Here is a 16,152-nt window from a genome sequence, read left to right as displayed (position 1 = left end):
GTGGCTGTGTGTGTGTGCGTGTGTGCGTGTGTGTGTGTGTGTGTGTGTGTGTGTGTGTGTGTGTGTGTGTGTGGCTGTGTGTGTGTGTGTGTGTGTGTGTGCGTGTGTGTCTGTGTGTGTGTGTGTGTGTGTGTGTGTGTGTGTGTGTGTGTGTGTGTATTTCAGGGACCCCGGGGGCCTGATGGGCTGGTGGGGGAGCGCGGTGTGGAGGGCAAGACGGTGAGATGCTCTGGTGTGACTTGTCTCATAAGGTCATGGCAAAGTCATCCCAACTAAACATGAGCGGCGCAGCCCCTAGCTAATGTGTACTCTTCTGTCCTATGCTTTTCTCATCCTCTCATCTTCTCTTCCTGAAATCTCCTCTTCCCTCTGTTCACAGGGCCCTGATGGACCACCAGGGAAGATTGGTTTCCCGGGCAATGATGTAAAAGCACTTCCTGTTTCTCGCAGGCCAAATGAAAACAAAATTGATGCTGATTAGTATCCCAGGATAATCTGTTCATCTCACTGCTTTTTCTTCTGGGCCCTTACTCTGTTTCTCTTTCTCTCTCTCCCTCTCTCTCTCTTTCTCTCTCTCTTTCTCTCTCTCTCTCTCATTGTAGGGGAAGTTTGGGGAGCCTGGAGAAAAGGGGCTTAAGGGTTTTCCGGTAGGTTTTACAACGGATTGCCCGTTTGTGCGCCTAATGCCTCTTGTATCTTTTGTGCGTGTAAATATTAGTTCCGTCTGTTTGTGTGTGTGTGTGTGTGTGTGTGACGGCTCTGTCTGTTTGTGTGTGTGTGTGTGACGGCTCTGTCTGTCCTCATAGGGCACCCCAGGCTCCTCCGGTCCTCCAGGAGACAAGGGCATAGCAGGAGACCCGGTGAGGATGATGACACCATATTCTGTTTATTGGTCTTTCCCTCCCCCTCACTCCGGCCCCCCCCCCCCTCCCTTTATCTTGACATTCTTCCTAGAGATTGTTGAATATTTCGCATTTTATGGCGGTGTAGTTTTGAGTGTTGGTGTAACATGCGTATGTTTTTGGTGTAATTAATACATGATGGTATTTGCATCACTAAGAGATGGTATGTTTTATTGCCGTCGTGTTTCGGTATAGTAACTCTAAGTTCAAGTGGTCGTACGGTTTAGGTTTACCCTATGATACAAATGACAAACTTTGACCCATGTCCAGTGAAAATGTGCATCGTTTTCTGTCGTTTTTTTTATATTTAAGAGACATTTGGAGTCAGGGATGTTGGTGGAATTTGGAACTTGGTCCTAATATTAGTTTGTTTGTGTGTGTGCGTGTGTGTGTGTGTGTGTGTATGCATTTGTGTATGTTTGGCCTGTGCCTGTGTGTTTTTGTAGGGGCCTCCAGGTGTACCAGGAACCGTTGGACCCCTTGGGGATATTGGGCTGAAGGTAAATGCCACCTGAACAGATTTAAGGCATTACATACAAAAACATACACACAGTGACAGCTTTGACAAAAATGTTGACCTGTCAGTGTCATTTGTCCTCAGGGTCCCTCTGGCAAGGTTGGGGATTCAGGACTGTCAGGCGAGCCGGGAGAGAAGGTTCGTGTTGGTGCAGTTTGTGTTTTTAAGAGTTATTGTATGTTGACTAAAAAGTCTATTAGAAACTAATTGAGAATGCTGATCAATTTTCTCCAATTCTCAAGTCCTTGCCCTGGCTCCCAGTTAGATACAGAATTGATTCAAAGTATTACTTATTGTTCATAAGTCATTCAATGGTCTGGGCCCTAAATATGTCTCTGAAATGTTTGCTGACTATAAACCTGGCAGGTCTCTTAGACCTGCAGGAGCTGGTCAGCTAGTGGTAGCCCAGAGTTGAAACTAAACATGGTGAAATGACATTTAACCGTTATGCTGCTCACTACTAGAACTAGCTCCCCATGGAGATTGGATCTGTCCCGGTAACTGAAACCTGTTTTAAAAAGAGGCTAAAAACTACCTTATTCTCCACTGCTTTCTATGAATCACTTGGCTGTTGTGTGTGAGTTTGTAAAGTGAGTGCTTTGTAGCAGTAGGATTTAGTTTCAAGTGATTGCTTTCGTTCTCACTGCGTTTTATTTCCTATTGTCAAAGTTTTAAGTCTATTATGGTTATAGTCTTTTAAGCTTAAAGTGTGAAGCCCAGTGTATGATAATGTGCTATATAAATAAAATTGAACTTGAACGTGAACTTGATAGTCCTTCTACGTGTATTTGTGTTTGTGTGTATGTGTGTGTGTTCATGAGTGTGTATTCAAGCGTGTGAGGGTATGCATATATGTGAATATGGATGTCGGTGTAACTTCTAGTCTATATTTGTCAGGTTAAATGTGTACAGTTGTAGATATCTGGCAGTTCTACACGGGTAAACGCTTTAATGGTAACAAAGCTGAAATCATTGGTTTCTTTTGTTGTTGGTGCTGTTTGAAGGAGGCTTCAATTAAATTCCTTTCACCCATTTTAGGCACTTGGCTGGAGTTTACTCGTTAAATGATTAAATGATCTCATAGTGGCTGTTGAAAACAATAAATAGCTGTGTTTTTCATTTCTGCAGGGGTCTTTTGGACCACCAGGAAATGTTGGCGAATCGGGCCTGGTTGGCCCCAGAGTAAGTGGTCTCACCATGCCACAGATCCATACCACTCATCATCACGGTACCACTTTCAGACAAAAAGGGGTTGTTGGGTTGTCAGGAGACCTCCTAAAGGCTCCTGTGAGTCCCAATGTCCTTGTAAGTAGCAGTTGTAAGTCAGCCCCAAAGAGCACTTTTTGTCTGTAGCCTTGGCTAAAAGGCTTTCTAGATACTAACTAGAAGGTTCTAGGTGAAACGTTTAAGGCTTTCCCTAAAGAAACAAGAAAATAACTTAATTTAGTTTTACTATGTTTACACTATGAGTGATGAGATTGCCCAGATTGTCACTGCTTGTGGGTCACTAGTAGGCTAGTGGTTGGTCCTCCCTGCCAGTATTGCTGTCAGTAGTCACTGAGTTGGTCCTCCCTGCCAGTATTGCTGTCAGTAGTCACTGAGTTGGTCTTCCCTGCCAGTATTGCTGTCAGTAGTCACTGAGTTGGTCCTCCCTGCCAGTATTGCTGCCGGTAGTCACTGTGTTGCATCACTTTTTCATTAGCATGAAATGAATCTTCCATTGTCTGCCGTGGTAACTTCAGATTGTCAACAGTTGCCAGCCCTCTTGCCAACTTTTATTGAAAATGAATGGCAGTTAGTTGTTTTGGCACATGTTTACAAGCCGTAAGAGTGTAGCACATATCATTTTCCAACAGTCTCTTATTAAAATGAATGGCACTACTGGGACTGGTCCCATTCATCTCATCTCATCCCATTTTTCCAGCTATTGGGACTGAATACTGTCTTTGTCCCTTCTCCTATGTTTGAGGATTTAAAATTACAGTGTACTGGAGTGGAAATAATACATATGTACAGATATGTATTTCTTAGTGCTGGGAGCATCCAACGTACACCTGACCAAGAGCTTAGTTGAATTCACAAGCTTACAAGTTTATTGAGCACTTCAACCTACAACTAACCCAACGGGCTGCACACCAGGTTCTAACTACCTAGTCGCTAGGTCCCTTCAAAGTTTCTCTCTTGTGTCTCTCTTCTCCTCTCCTTCTCTGCATCTTCATCTCAACCCCTGTTTCAAAATAAAAGTCCCTTCACATTTTACATGCTACAGATATAACAGATATGCCTTTCAAGCTGACAGTCAATTTTGATGGCCTTGATGGTGAATCTGTGTTCAAAGTTAAAAAGTATTTGAATTGAAATGTACTTCCTTTTTGTTGATTCTACATTTCTTCCATGATTTTACATTTCAGTATTTATTATTATACAAGCTTCAAGCAAATTGCAATTCATTTGTTTAGTTTTTTTAATCGATTGACAGTACTTATATTTATGTGTGTGTCTGTGTTTAGGGAGAGCCAGGATTAGAAGGAGAAGCTGGGGCTTCTGGGCCTGATGGACTCAAGGTGAGAGAAACAAAATGTTAACCTACGCTAACCTACACTAGACTGACCTTCAGCATAGGAGGTCACTGTTCAAATGTGTTTTCAAATGTAGTTCACAATTTTTCATAAAGCATGGCTTACACTTTGAATAGGTCCACTGTCATGAAGAAGGAAATTATTTGAGCCACAATATGACTGTATTTTTTTTTCTAAAGACTTGCACGGTTCTAGAGCAGTGAAAAATGTTTCATGTTAAAGTCTTTCATACTTCAATGTCTCACATACCATTTTAGCAACATTTTGCACATGAATGATGCTATATCATTTGTCATGCTATTGTCTGTGAACCAGTGGTTATAGTTGAGGCGCTCACAGACTATTTGGGAACATGTGAATTAACATTACCCCCCCTGCCCCCCAAGCCTCCCACCCCTTACCCTGGATAGCCGGGCATGTCATAGTGTAATGAGATTGATGTTTAGATAATCAGGTAGTGCATCGTGCATGAGAATCTGTTGTTGTCCCTTGTATTGACATGTGTGCTAACCCATTGCGAGTATGGAGGGGGTTAGGTCTGGGATGCCAGACGCCACTGTATGAGGACTTGCATGTGACTTGCGGTGGGAAGTCCCCAACCAATAGCACAAGGAATTTAACATCTTTTCCTGTGTATAACTAAAACCATTTTGATTTCTATTGTGTCAGCAGTATCTTTTAGTGAAAACTGGACTTCATTTACTAATTATGGCTTGTGTGTATCTGCCCAGGGAGAGAAAGGGGATATGGGTCCAGAGGGGTCTCAAGGGGAGAGAGGCGAGGCTGGACTCAAGGGGAAAGAAGGACCACCGGGAGACCCTGGACACACTGGCATTAGAGTGCGTTTACACAAACACATGCACACACACACACACTAACACACTCTCACAAACACACATATGCACACAACACACCAACACACTCTCACACACACACATATGCACACAACACACCAACATACACACACACACACACACAGATGCACACAACACACCAACACACTCACACACACACACATATGCACACAACACACCAACACACTCACAGACAGACACGTGCACTCATGAGCCCAAATACACATACTTTTATTTCATACACCGAAATACATTATGTGCAGCCATACCTGATCAGTCTTCTTTCTCCTAGGGACCTGAAGGTAAACCTGGGAAGATGGGTGAGCGAGGCAAAGCAGGCCCTAAGGTGAGTCCTACACCTCTCTCTTAACGTTACTGCACTGTACTCTAAACCATCAACCCAAACAGAGCTCAGCTTCTGAGCTTTCTGAACTTGAACTGATGTCCACAATACCTGCTAGGCACAAATTATCATAGTAGCTAACTATTAACCCTTTAAGTTTGACTTGAGAGGTGAGGAGTGTGTTTTGTAAAACGGACGGTATCTGCCTTCCAGGGGACTAAAGGACACCAAGGCCATCTGGGTGAAACAGGACCGATGGGGAAGATAGGAGCAAATGGAGCTGTAGGCCCCAAAGGATCGAGAGGAACCATCGGCCATGTGGTGAGAAGGAGCGAGAGGGAGGAGGATGTCTGAAGCAGTAATGTATGCTGCAGCATTGGCAGAGATGTGCAGTTGCCTGCTGGCATTTATGTCATGGCAAGATGAATCAGTACACGCCAGTCTGTATCATTGGGATGTCCAACAGAGCTACTGAAGAAGTGCATGCATGGTACTCTGATCTTTCTGATCTCTAGAAGGGATGGTTTCTCTACATGTGGCATGCAAATGTCTTTTCTCAGTTTCCACACTTGATCCGCTTGATGTGTAATTAGATTTTTGACCTGGTGCTGACCAGCCTAATGGAAAGTAACATAATTGAGTTTCTGTTTTAACAGCTGCTCGATATAATTGATTGACTTTGCCACATCAGCCTACCTTACCATAACTGTATAGGAAGGGGAATACACTACATAGACACTTGTCAAAGGCATTGGTCTTCTCCTTAGGATAAAGCCAACTCTAATAACGGAGATGCAGTTTTACATTTATTGGTATCCTAACATATAGCTTGACTGCAGTCTTTAGTCTGTCTTTTCTTTTCGCTAAATAAAAAAAGATTTGCTTTGAATAAATGTTGTTGGGAGAATCCGCTACTCTGTAGTGGGTTTGTTGATATCCCCAGGGAATAATCCAGAAGGCATGCTTCCTTGCAGGTTTTTTCATGTTTATGCATTGGTGTTCATAAGAGTAGCGTAGTGCTTTGGATATATTACATTTGATTAATTTGGAATAATTAGGTTTTCTACATTATTTTCAAGTTTATCTCTTTAATCAGTGCAGATACACTGGTCTATTAAAGCATTGCAAGTACGAAAGTACATAAGATAATTTTCATACGTAATACATACATAATCCAGCACAATTCAGTTATGGATGAGGTAAAGCCAACAACAGACCTGTATTAGCCAGACCATCAACCAGTTAATATGAATGTCTGCACTGGTCCATGCTGTTGTTTGTCAGCGCTTCTGTGTTTTCTGTTTAGAGCAGAACTACGTATACAGAGGAGAAGAATAACGTCCCAGCAATTCATATGATTTCTATTATCCTCTGAGAATTCCCTGAAACATCCACTCAGCCGTGGTTATGAGCATCTGTTCTCTGTCTTTCCCTGCAGGGTGCACCAGGGCGAATGGGCCAGCAGGGGGAGCCAGGCATACCAGGCTATGAGGTGAGCCGCAGTGCTGCCAAACACATGCTGACGCAGCCCTACACAATAGGTCATAGAGTACTTTACAAAATCTTAAACTAGGCCGAGTATGTATAGGATTGTCAAAATGTGTCATATGTTTGCTCGTAGGGTCATCAAGGTCCAATAGGCCCACTTGGACCTCCAGGACCCAAAGGTGAAAAGGTACACACGCACCACACATTCTATTCCCTACATAACAAACACACACATTGCAAACAGACATTGACCTCCACATTTGGAGACACTCAGTTGCTTCTCGACTTAATCCCTAATTAATATTTCGATGAACTCTGCCCTATGACATGCTCTTGCCTAGACAGACCCAAATAAGACCTCTGCCCTATAACACAATCTGTGCACCGTTTATCTGGTCTCCAGCTATGCAGATTGGCTTTGATCTCTTTCCTAACTGAATGAATGAGAGGTTTTATGGGGGTGATGTAGGGTTTAAGTGAGTGACTTGACCCGGATCATTCCGAATGCTAAATGAAACCCATGACTCCCCACTGTCATGTTTACAACTCACACAACCTCTCGCACCGAAGGCACTCACACCAACTTGCCCACATTCATACCCACTCATACACACGTTGTCATACACCCGCATTTGCACACACACTCATTCAAGCTCATTCACTCAATCAAGCTGTGTGGAGAGGCCTCCTTGTGCGTCTGTAGTCTTATATTGTCTGATCTGATTAGCTTTGGGTTCAAACAACACCCTTGCACATAGCCACACACCTCACAGGCACACATGCTTCTTAAATGCAGAAAATGTTCCACCCTAATGTACATTTACCCACAATGCTCTGCTTGTTCTCAGGGGGAGCATGGGGATGATGGGAAGGTTGAGGGGCCTCCTGGTCCTCCCGGACACAGAGTGAGTTTCTCCTGTTTCATCTCTTTCATAGAAGCCATTTCAAGGCTTTTTAAAGCATGTATGCTTAACTTTATGTGTGTGTGTGTGTGTGTGTGTGTGTGTGTGTGTGTGCGTGTGTGTGTGCATTCATGATTTCAGGGACGTGTGGGAGACAGAGGAGACAGAGGGGAATCTGGTGATCCAGGATACAAAGTAAGAATATATTAAAACCAAACCATTCTTTTTCTCTAAACTATAGTTAGCAGTTAATGAAGCGATATTGATAATACATTTTTCATTATGTTGTTTCGAATCCTCACCACAAACGATTCCACTTCTTCCTTTCTGTCTTTATTTAAACCACTAATATCAACTTACATCCATGCCATTTCAAAAAAATCACCATACAGGTACATCTACATAGAACCGACCTAAACAACTTCACACACTGTTCTGTTTTTAGGGCCAGCTAGGTGTTGATGGAGAACGAGGCAGATCGGGTGCTCCTGGATTACCTGTGAGTCATGATAACACACATCTAGAAACACGTGTCTATACAGCTGCAGGTCATTCAGACACACACTCTTACACTCAAAAGAGCTACTATGAAGGTTACACACAAAACCCAGAAGCACACAGTTAAAGTGCCATAAAGGCAGTCAGTTTAAGTGTCATGCCTTTGCTTTCTCTCAGGGCCACCCTGGACCTCGCGGACCACAAGGGCCTAAAGGGTCTAAAGGAGAATTGGTAAGTGTATTTTTAGGTGTACGTGGGTGTGTATGAGTTTGTGCTTCTGTGTTAAATTAAATTCATGTTTATTTATTGTGTTCATATTTACACTGTTTTCAGAACATATTTTTCCATCAGTGTGTTTTTTTTACACTCAATGATGTTATTCAGGGCTAGATATGATTCTCAGCGGTCAAATATTAATTCAGCACATTCAAAGTGTTTCATTACATCTTTGTGTGTGTTTGTGGCTTTAGGGTCAAAAAGGCAAGCAGGGTCTAATAGGAGATAGAGGAAGCCGGGGATCAACGGTAAAAAAACATCATCTGTACTTCCATCCATTTACCTATCCACCATCTACATAGATGACTTTTTAACATTTCTCTGTCCCTGTCTCTCCTCCAGGGTGTTGTGGGTTTGCCTGGGCCTCGTGGTGTGGTGGGTCGTGAGGGACAGGAAGGCCCTCCAGGTGAAGATGGACCTCCAGGGAAGGATGGGAGCAGAGGCGTACTGGTGAGAATAATAGTTAGAATAGTTCATAATAATGGGTCTAGTTAAAGCTGCAAGGATAGCATTCAAAAAATGCTCATCAGGAACACAATAATGTTTTCATAAGCATCTGTGAGTAGATTAGTATGTGGAAGAATCCCTTTTTGGAGAAAGCAATTTTGCTGTTGAAAAATTATTATATTAATACTGCACCATTATTATTGGCTAAAGATCATTGTTTCTTTTTCTTTAAAAAAAAAACCCAACACATTTCTTCCAAAATACCCCAAAAGCCATACTGTGTCAGAAATTCAACTGGCTAGCAACAATTTTGTTCTGCCACTAAAATGCCTCACTTAAGTGAACGTACTACCTTCAATACGCTAACAGTGAACTTTTTCAAGATTCTGTGCTAGTGGCTAACAATGTAATAACTTCACCATCCCAAAAATAAAAAAAAAAACCTCCCTTGATTCAACCATAACAGGCAAACAGTGTAGCATCCCTCATAGATCCAAACTACGTAGTTACACCACGAGCCAACCTTGTCACTTATTTCGAAACAAAGGTAACAGGCTATTAGACCGGCTCTACCAGGCTATCATTTATTGGATATATTTTACCATTTTTAATGACAACCAAAGCTGGTCCTGTAATTCCTTGCTGTATTATATCAACAATGGCAAGCATACAGGAAAACCTACGTTGGAATTAGAATTGGAATTAGGAAGTTATTGCAGAAAGTGTAGGTAGGATATTAGCAATTTATCATTCAGTCCCTCCTTTTTCTGTTTCTCTCAGGGGGACCAAGGCGATGATGGGGCATTTGGCCCTTCTGGTAAAGCTGGTGGCCGCGGTAAAGTGGGTGTGCCAGGGCTGCCTGGAGACCAGGGTGCTTTTGGACCAAAGGTATGTTACAAACATCTCACACACGCATGGACATGCATTTGCTTGTTGGAAACTGGTGCGTATGTATCCTGGATGTGTGTGTATGTGTGTGTGTGTGTGTTTGTGTGTGAGTGTGTGTGTGGTTGCGTGCGTTTCTACAGTTGTGTATAACTACTGTCTTTTGCTCAGGGTGAGCGTGGTCTACACGGACATGCCGGCCCAATGGGGAAGAGAGGCCATAAGGGAGGGATGGGTCTGCCTGGAGCGCAGGGCAGCAAAGGAGCCAAGGGTCAGACTGTGAGTACACACACACACACACACACACGCGCACACAAACACACACACACACATACACACACACATACACGCACACACACACACACACACACACACACACACAAAGAGGCACATGCTGGCATAAACATACATTCTTAAAACAGGTTGGGTGCACAAACACCGATTAATGTTCTAAACACATGTTATTTTTCAGGGGGACGCTGGAGAGCCTGGATATCCAGGGATCCTTGGAATGTTTGGACCCCAGGTACTGACAATGTCCACATCGTCACAGCAACAACAAATCATGTTTTTGCAGGGGTGTGGGTATTGTAATGATTGTTAGCATAGTCCTGAAATTGTCCTGGTGTGTATCAGTACGAGAGAATGAAAGACAGCTATATACAAACACAATGTCTGACATTGAACTGCACAGGTTTGTTGTTGTATGCTGTCCACATTTGGTAGCAATACACTTGTAACTGTGACTTCATAATTTGTTTGCACCATTTGTAGCAGTATCTGAGAGTATTATTTACGACTAAATGTTTCTGCTCCTTAGTTGTGGAAGCATTTGGGGTGCAGATGTCAGTGTGCTTTTTTATACAGTCTGATATCCATCCTACCAACTTGCATAGGTAGAAAGTGCAAGAAACCGAAAGATGCTCCAGTGTAGCTTGTGTATAACCTGATATATATGACTCTCATCTCCTCCGTTCTCCTTTTCTCTCTCTCTCTCTCTCTCTCTCATTGTGTGTGTGTGTGTGTGTGTGTGTGTGTGTGTGTGTGTGTGTGTGTTAGGGACCTCCTGGGGACTTTGGTCCAAAGGGCCTCCGAGGACCTAAAGGGCCACAGGGCAGCGTGGTGAGTTTGAGTGTCACCCCCAAATTTGAACACTTCGAACATCCACTTGATCAATTGTGAACTGGTTAATTCATGAACGCATATCTATAAAATCGCATTTGCACTGGGCTAAGTACTGAATGCCATATGTAGCCCTGCCTAATGGGGAGATGAATTAGTATTAATCATACTAATAATCTATTATTCATAAGCATCTTAACTATGTCTGTTTCTCTGTCTATTGCTGACTGTAGGGGAGAATTGGGGCAATGGGGCCTATGGGAGCCATAGGCCCAATTGGTAATCCTGTAAGTATTTTGTAAGTCTGTGTGTGTGTGTCGATTTGACCTTTTTCTTGCACGCTTATTTTTTTTTGTCTGGGTTGACCTTTGACCTCTCCCCCTAGGGTATAAAAGGAGATAAGGGAAACCTGGGAGAATATGTAAGTCCTCATTCCCCTACACTCTCATGCACACAAACATCATGGACAGTAATTAAAATGTTTCTTAATAATATTTTGAGTATGAGGCCAAATTGTTCCTATTTTCTGAACCCATGCTTTCCTTTTTCTCCCTATCATGCGTAGGGTGTGCGAGGGCCAAGGGTAGGTCTACACTCACACATAAACATGCAGCTATGCAAACATACACACACACTCACACACACACACACACCGATACACACATGTACCACAATATGTATTTGTTTTTTTCAGGGTGCATCCGGACCTCGTGGACTACCTGGACCTCCAGTGAGTTCTGCCGCACAAATACTCATAACAGTCTGGAATTCGATAAAGTGTTTTGTGAATGTTCTGACGGTTGTTTTTCATTATGATGCAGGGTCTTCCTGGTGTGCCCCCTTCTTATGTGAGTATTCATTCCACCGTTTAAGCTATCCTCCTCACCAGTAGGGATTTGTGTTTGATATGTGTGTAGGTCCTTTATGTGTCCATCAAGTGTGGGATGAGTAGTGTGATGTGTTTGTGTGTATTTTAGTGTGTTTCAAGCAGGAATCTTATTATTCATTATTATTTCAGAGGCAGAATGACCTTGCAGCTCTGCAGGTGTTCATCGATTCACACACTCCACATAAGAGAGAGGTCAGTAGTGTGCACAGACATATGCACAACATATGTACACACACACAGAGGATTATGAAGACAGTACTCCGAAAAGCTTCACCCTTTCTTTGACTCATCTGATCTCTCTATCCCTTTCTCCTCCCCTTATTCTCTGTGTCCTTATTGCTTGTGTCTCTCTCTCAGACAGGAGTGATGTTGGATGAGGCGGTGGGTCTGCTGGAAACCCTGCACGACCTGCTGTCTGCTGTGCACAGCCTGCAGAACCCAGAGGGCAGCCAGCGCAACCCAGCGCGCCTCTGCAGAGACCTACACCACTGCCAACACTCACTCACCCACGGTTAGTGGTCATTAGTGTGTTGTTGTGTTGTGTGGATATGTGTGTGTGTGTGTGTGTGTGTGTGTGTGTGTGTGTGTGTGTGTGTTGTGTGCATATGTGTGTGTGTGTGTGTGTGTGTGTGTGTGTGTGTGTGTGTGTGTGTGTGTGTGTGTGTGTGTGTGTGTGTAAGAGATAGGGAGGGAGAGGGAGTACCATCTGTTTGAAATAATGATGGACAGTGTGTGCGTGTGTGTGCGTAAGTTTGTGTGTGTGTGTGTGTGTGTGTGTGTGTCTGTGTGTGTGTGTGTGTGTGTGTGTGAGAGAGAGAGAGAGAGAGAGAGAGGGAGAGGTAAGGACAGAAGAATCGGAGATGAACCTGGGTGTGTAATAATGTCTGTTCCCCTGCAGGCACTTACTGGATCGATCCAAATTTAGGCTGCTCCTCCGACTCCATACAGGTTACATGCAAGAATGGACACACTTGCCTCAAACCAATCACAGCAGCCAAGGTATGCTTATTGCAGTCTTGCTGATTCTTAGTTTAACCCTTTGGCAAGGTTACATAAGATCACTACTTAGCTCATCTTAACTCAGTCACTCATGCTTGCTAAATAACATCCACAGATGTCAATGCAATCTGTTACAAATTACAGTCATGAATGTTCTCTGAACATTAATGACCGCAATCCCCTTCAACCCATCAAGACTGCCGACTTGCCTTCACTGCCTTCAACTATTGTAAACAGATTGTTAGCCTGCACAATGAATAACCACATTGCCACAGGTATTCTGTACACTAAAGATGGTGACACTGGCCTGTGATTGGTCCTGTGGTAATCTCTCTGGTATGTGATTGGCAGTTGGAGATAAGTGTGGGGCGTGTCCAGTTGAACTTCCTCCACCTGCTGAGTCTGGGGGCGGAGCAGAGTCTGACGGTCCACTGCTTGAATATCAGTGTGTGGAGCCCAGCCCGTGGCCTCCCGCCTTCCCAGAGGTCTGTGCGCTTCAGAGGGTGGGAAGGGGCGTCGCTCGATCCCATCGTGCTGGAGGACACATGCTGGGTGAGTAAAGCCAAAATAGCAAGAACACTTAACTGGTAGCATTTAATGCCATTAACCCTCTGAAGTCCACGCTCCCTGTGCAGGGATATGGTGGTTTTTATGGGGAATTGCTTTTAAAGCTCAGCCAGTTTTTGTCGGAGAGACATAGAAATTACACCCCCAGAAACCTTGAACCCTTTTCTTTTCAAATTTACACAGTTTGAAACAAATATATAAATAAGCACTTTGTAAGGAGAATAGGACTAGTCTCTTGCACTTTTCAGTCTCTGAGTGAGGTTTCAGCTCCTAACGACCCGCCCATTAGCAAATGACAGCTATTCATATGATAAGGGTATGGTAATTCAGTGATCTCTATTGGGCCATGGTGTGTCAAGAAATCCTGTGGGGGGTACGGGCCACAAAGACATTCCAGGGCCATTAGGTAAGGGCCATTGTTCTTGTCTGAGGTGTCCCAGGTGTGTTTACACCTAACTCATCAATATGCATTTGTAGGGACACTAGTTTTGAAAAGGTACAGGTCACTCTAAAATTATAAATATATAGTAGTGAAACCACACACACTTTCTAAATGCTAAACTCACCTTTGTAAAACTAACACTTATGTTTACAAAGTTCAGAGTTCAAAAGCCTTGCTCCAAAATCTTTACAATGTATTTTTTGTACAAAGTCTGAGCACCTCTGAAAGTATGTTTTTGGAAGGGTTTGTTTAGATTTGATTTAAATTCAATCTTTTTTTACTACATTCCTTTCATTCCCATGTTATTATTGCTGAGGTATTCTAGAATATAATCATACATGCCACTTTTGCCTCAATGTTTTTAGTTAGGTGAAATAAACTAAAATATCAAGGCATGGCAGACTACCTAAGAGAGTGAAAAACAGGCTCGGACTCAGTAGTGTTAAATCACTCTACATGATTTTAGCTTTGATTTTGTACTGCCGCCGACATTTTTCGAACATTGCCGACGAAAGCCCCAGATCAGAGGCAATTTGGTGTTTGCTCGGCGCTCGCAAATCGGCGCTCGATCACCATGTGTGAACCGTTCAAAGACATGGTCCAAGAGACTCGCCGATGCATCACTAACACCTGAAAGATACCAAGCAGGCAAAATATCAGGACCTGTTGGGGTGTCCAAAACCTGTAGTGTGAAAAGTGAAACTGAAAAGTGAAAAAAAAAACATGCATGGTATCACGTCATTCCCCGTGTCTCTTCTCGCGTTTGATTTCATGACAAAACATAGTTTGGAGACCTGACAGACACGTCGGAGATTCCTCCTGGTGACAGATCTTACGTGACCCTCTGTCGCCTTAGTCACAGTCATGTGGTGTGCAAACCACAACGACTTCAAGACTCCCGATTACAAGACACTACAAGTTGTGTAGTGTGAACAATACAGCGATCTGACATCTTTCAAACTCATGTAGTGTGTCAGTGGCTTAACTTCCCTAGCTTGTTCAAAGTTTGAATCTTCACTAATAACAATTAATATTGTTGGTTATAAATTAAAGCAATTTTCAAGAAAACATACTTAAAGGGGTCTTTTATGTGTTTTAACAGTTCCCATGTTTTCATTCAGTTTCTTCTGCTGTTTTTTTCTGTCCTACAGCAGAGGGATGGGCAGTGGCATCAAGTGCGTTTCCTGTTCCGAGTGACAGATCCCATCCTGCTACCCATCACTCACATTGCCAATCTACCGGAGGCCACACCTGCCTCCCGCTACCACCTGGAGGTCGGACCTGTGTGCTTCCTCTAGGCACGTGTGCATTTGGGTTTGTTTGTGTGTCTGTGTGTGTGTGTGTGTGTGTGATGCAGTGGTGGAAACCCTCCCCGCACCCCACCAAAGGAGCAAGAGGAAAAGACAACCTCCACTGTACACACCACAGAAACACATCATCCTATTGGACCAGTCTCCTCCTCGCCCTCTAAGTACTCAGCCTCTCATTGGACTGCAGAACCAGGAAGTGTTGTTCTGGGGGCATGATGGGAGGGGGCGGTCACATAAGCAACTCAGGGGAATTGGGGAGGGGCTACACTAAAGACTCATGAGAGGAAACAGCGCCGACCAGCGCTCGATGCCCAATCAGAGAGCACTTCCATAGCAGCCAGCCAATCATCTCTTTGAGCTCAGAAGCTCTGGAGAAAGGTTTGGTGAGCTCAATTTGCATAAGCCAGACCACCCAGTACTTTTGGGTGGGGTTAAATATAATTACACTCCGCCCAGCTGGCCGTGTGCTGACGCTTGCAAAACAAGTTCTTCCACTGCCGAGCTCTCTCTCCCTCTCTCTCAATCTTTCTCTCTATCTCCCTGTTTCTCACTCTTTATCTCTGTCTGTCTCCCTTCATCTCTATCCCTCTCTCTCTCTTTCTCTCACTGTCTCTATCTGATTTTATTGTAATAACTTATTATAACCCGCCAGTGAAAATAAGAAGAATCACAGAAACTGCACACAGGCATGTCCTGCTCCCTGTCATTCAGTAATGGTGTGTTTAAGAGGTTTAAACCCTGAAGTGCAATAGAAAACCAGAGGAGAAGTTTATATGTGCTTGTATTTAAGTGGAAGGCCTTACATGAGTGTACCAGGTACTGTCATTATAAGGGTGTTACAAGGGTGTGCTCCATTCTTATGCCAGTTGCTCCTCCCTCACCTTGGTACCTGCCCATAAAGGTAAAAGGAGAGAGTGTGTTACTATGTGTGTGTTTGTGTGTGTGTGTGTGTGTGTGTGTGTGTGTGTGTGTGTGTGTGTGTGTGTGTGTGTGTGTGTGTGTGTGTGTGTGTGTGTGTGTGTGTGTGTGTGTGTGTGTGTGTGTGTGTGTGTGTGTGTGTGTGTGTGTGTGTGTGTGTGTGTGTGTCTGTGTGTGTGTGTGTGTGTGTATGTGTGTATGTGTGCACGCACAG

General features: G+C 43.7%; 1 protein-coding gene across 1 annotated transcript in view; it reads left to right on the top strand.

Moving 5' to 3' along the window:
* LOC105902469 (collagen alpha-1(XXVII) chain A) overlaps positions 1 to 15,981 on the top strand; it is a 52,442-nt gene extending 36,461 nt beyond the window's left edge. The window contains exons 29-61 of the mRNA XM_031577819.2: positions 166 to 219; positions 380 to 424; positions 603 to 647; positions 807 to 860; positions 1,349 to 1,402; positions 1,504 to 1,557; positions 2,548 to 2,601; positions 3,930 to 3,983; positions 4,730 to 4,837; positions 5,145 to 5,198; positions 5,409 to 5,516; positions 6,634 to 6,687; positions 6,817 to 6,870; positions 7,532 to 7,588; positions 7,727 to 7,780; positions 8,031 to 8,084; positions 8,261 to 8,314; positions 8,554 to 8,607; positions 8,702 to 8,809; positions 9,587 to 9,694; positions 9,863 to 9,970; positions 10,164 to 10,217; positions 10,751 to 10,813; positions 11,047 to 11,100; positions 11,199 to 11,234; positions 11,379 to 11,396; positions 11,508 to 11,543; positions 11,635 to 11,661; positions 11,832 to 11,894; positions 12,060 to 12,213; positions 12,601 to 12,701; positions 13,053 to 13,253; positions 14,862 to 15,981. Coding sequence (XP_031433679.1) covers positions 166 to 219; positions 380 to 424; positions 603 to 647; positions 807 to 860; positions 1,349 to 1,402; positions 1,504 to 1,557; positions 2,548 to 2,601; positions 3,930 to 3,983; positions 4,730 to 4,837; positions 5,145 to 5,198; positions 5,409 to 5,516; positions 6,634 to 6,687; positions 6,817 to 6,870; positions 7,532 to 7,588; positions 7,727 to 7,780; positions 8,031 to 8,084; positions 8,261 to 8,314; positions 8,554 to 8,607; positions 8,702 to 8,809; positions 9,587 to 9,694; positions 9,863 to 9,970; positions 10,164 to 10,217; positions 10,751 to 10,813; positions 11,047 to 11,100; positions 11,199 to 11,234; positions 11,379 to 11,396; positions 11,508 to 11,543; positions 11,635 to 11,661; positions 11,832 to 11,894; positions 12,060 to 12,213; positions 12,601 to 12,701; positions 13,053 to 13,253; positions 14,862 to 15,008 — 2,343 coding nt within the window. The 3' untranslated portion in view covers positions 15,009 to 15,981. The remainder of the gene's footprint in view (positions 1 to 165; positions 220 to 379; positions 425 to 602; positions 648 to 806; positions 861 to 1,348; positions 1,403 to 1,503; positions 1,558 to 2,547; positions 2,602 to 3,929; positions 3,984 to 4,729; positions 4,838 to 5,144; positions 5,199 to 5,408; positions 5,517 to 6,633; positions 6,688 to 6,816; positions 6,871 to 7,531; positions 7,589 to 7,726; positions 7,781 to 8,030; positions 8,085 to 8,260; positions 8,315 to 8,553; positions 8,608 to 8,701; positions 8,810 to 9,586; positions 9,695 to 9,862; positions 9,971 to 10,163; positions 10,218 to 10,750; positions 10,814 to 11,046; positions 11,101 to 11,198; positions 11,235 to 11,378; positions 11,397 to 11,507; positions 11,544 to 11,634; positions 11,662 to 11,831; positions 11,895 to 12,059; positions 12,214 to 12,600; positions 12,702 to 13,052; positions 13,254 to 14,861) is intronic.
* The last annotated feature ends 171 nt before the right edge of the window (positions 15,982 to 16,152 follow it).

The sequence above is a fragment of the Clupea harengus genome, chromosome 12, assembly GCF_900700415.2.
Source record: "Clupea harengus chromosome 12, Ch_v2.0.2, whole genome shotgun sequence".
Taxonomy (NCBI): Eukaryota; Metazoa; Chordata; class Actinopteri; order Clupeiformes; family Clupeidae; genus Clupea; species Clupea harengus.
Note: the sequence above shows the minus strand (reverse complement) of the source record. Positions and strands in the feature narration are given on the sequence as shown.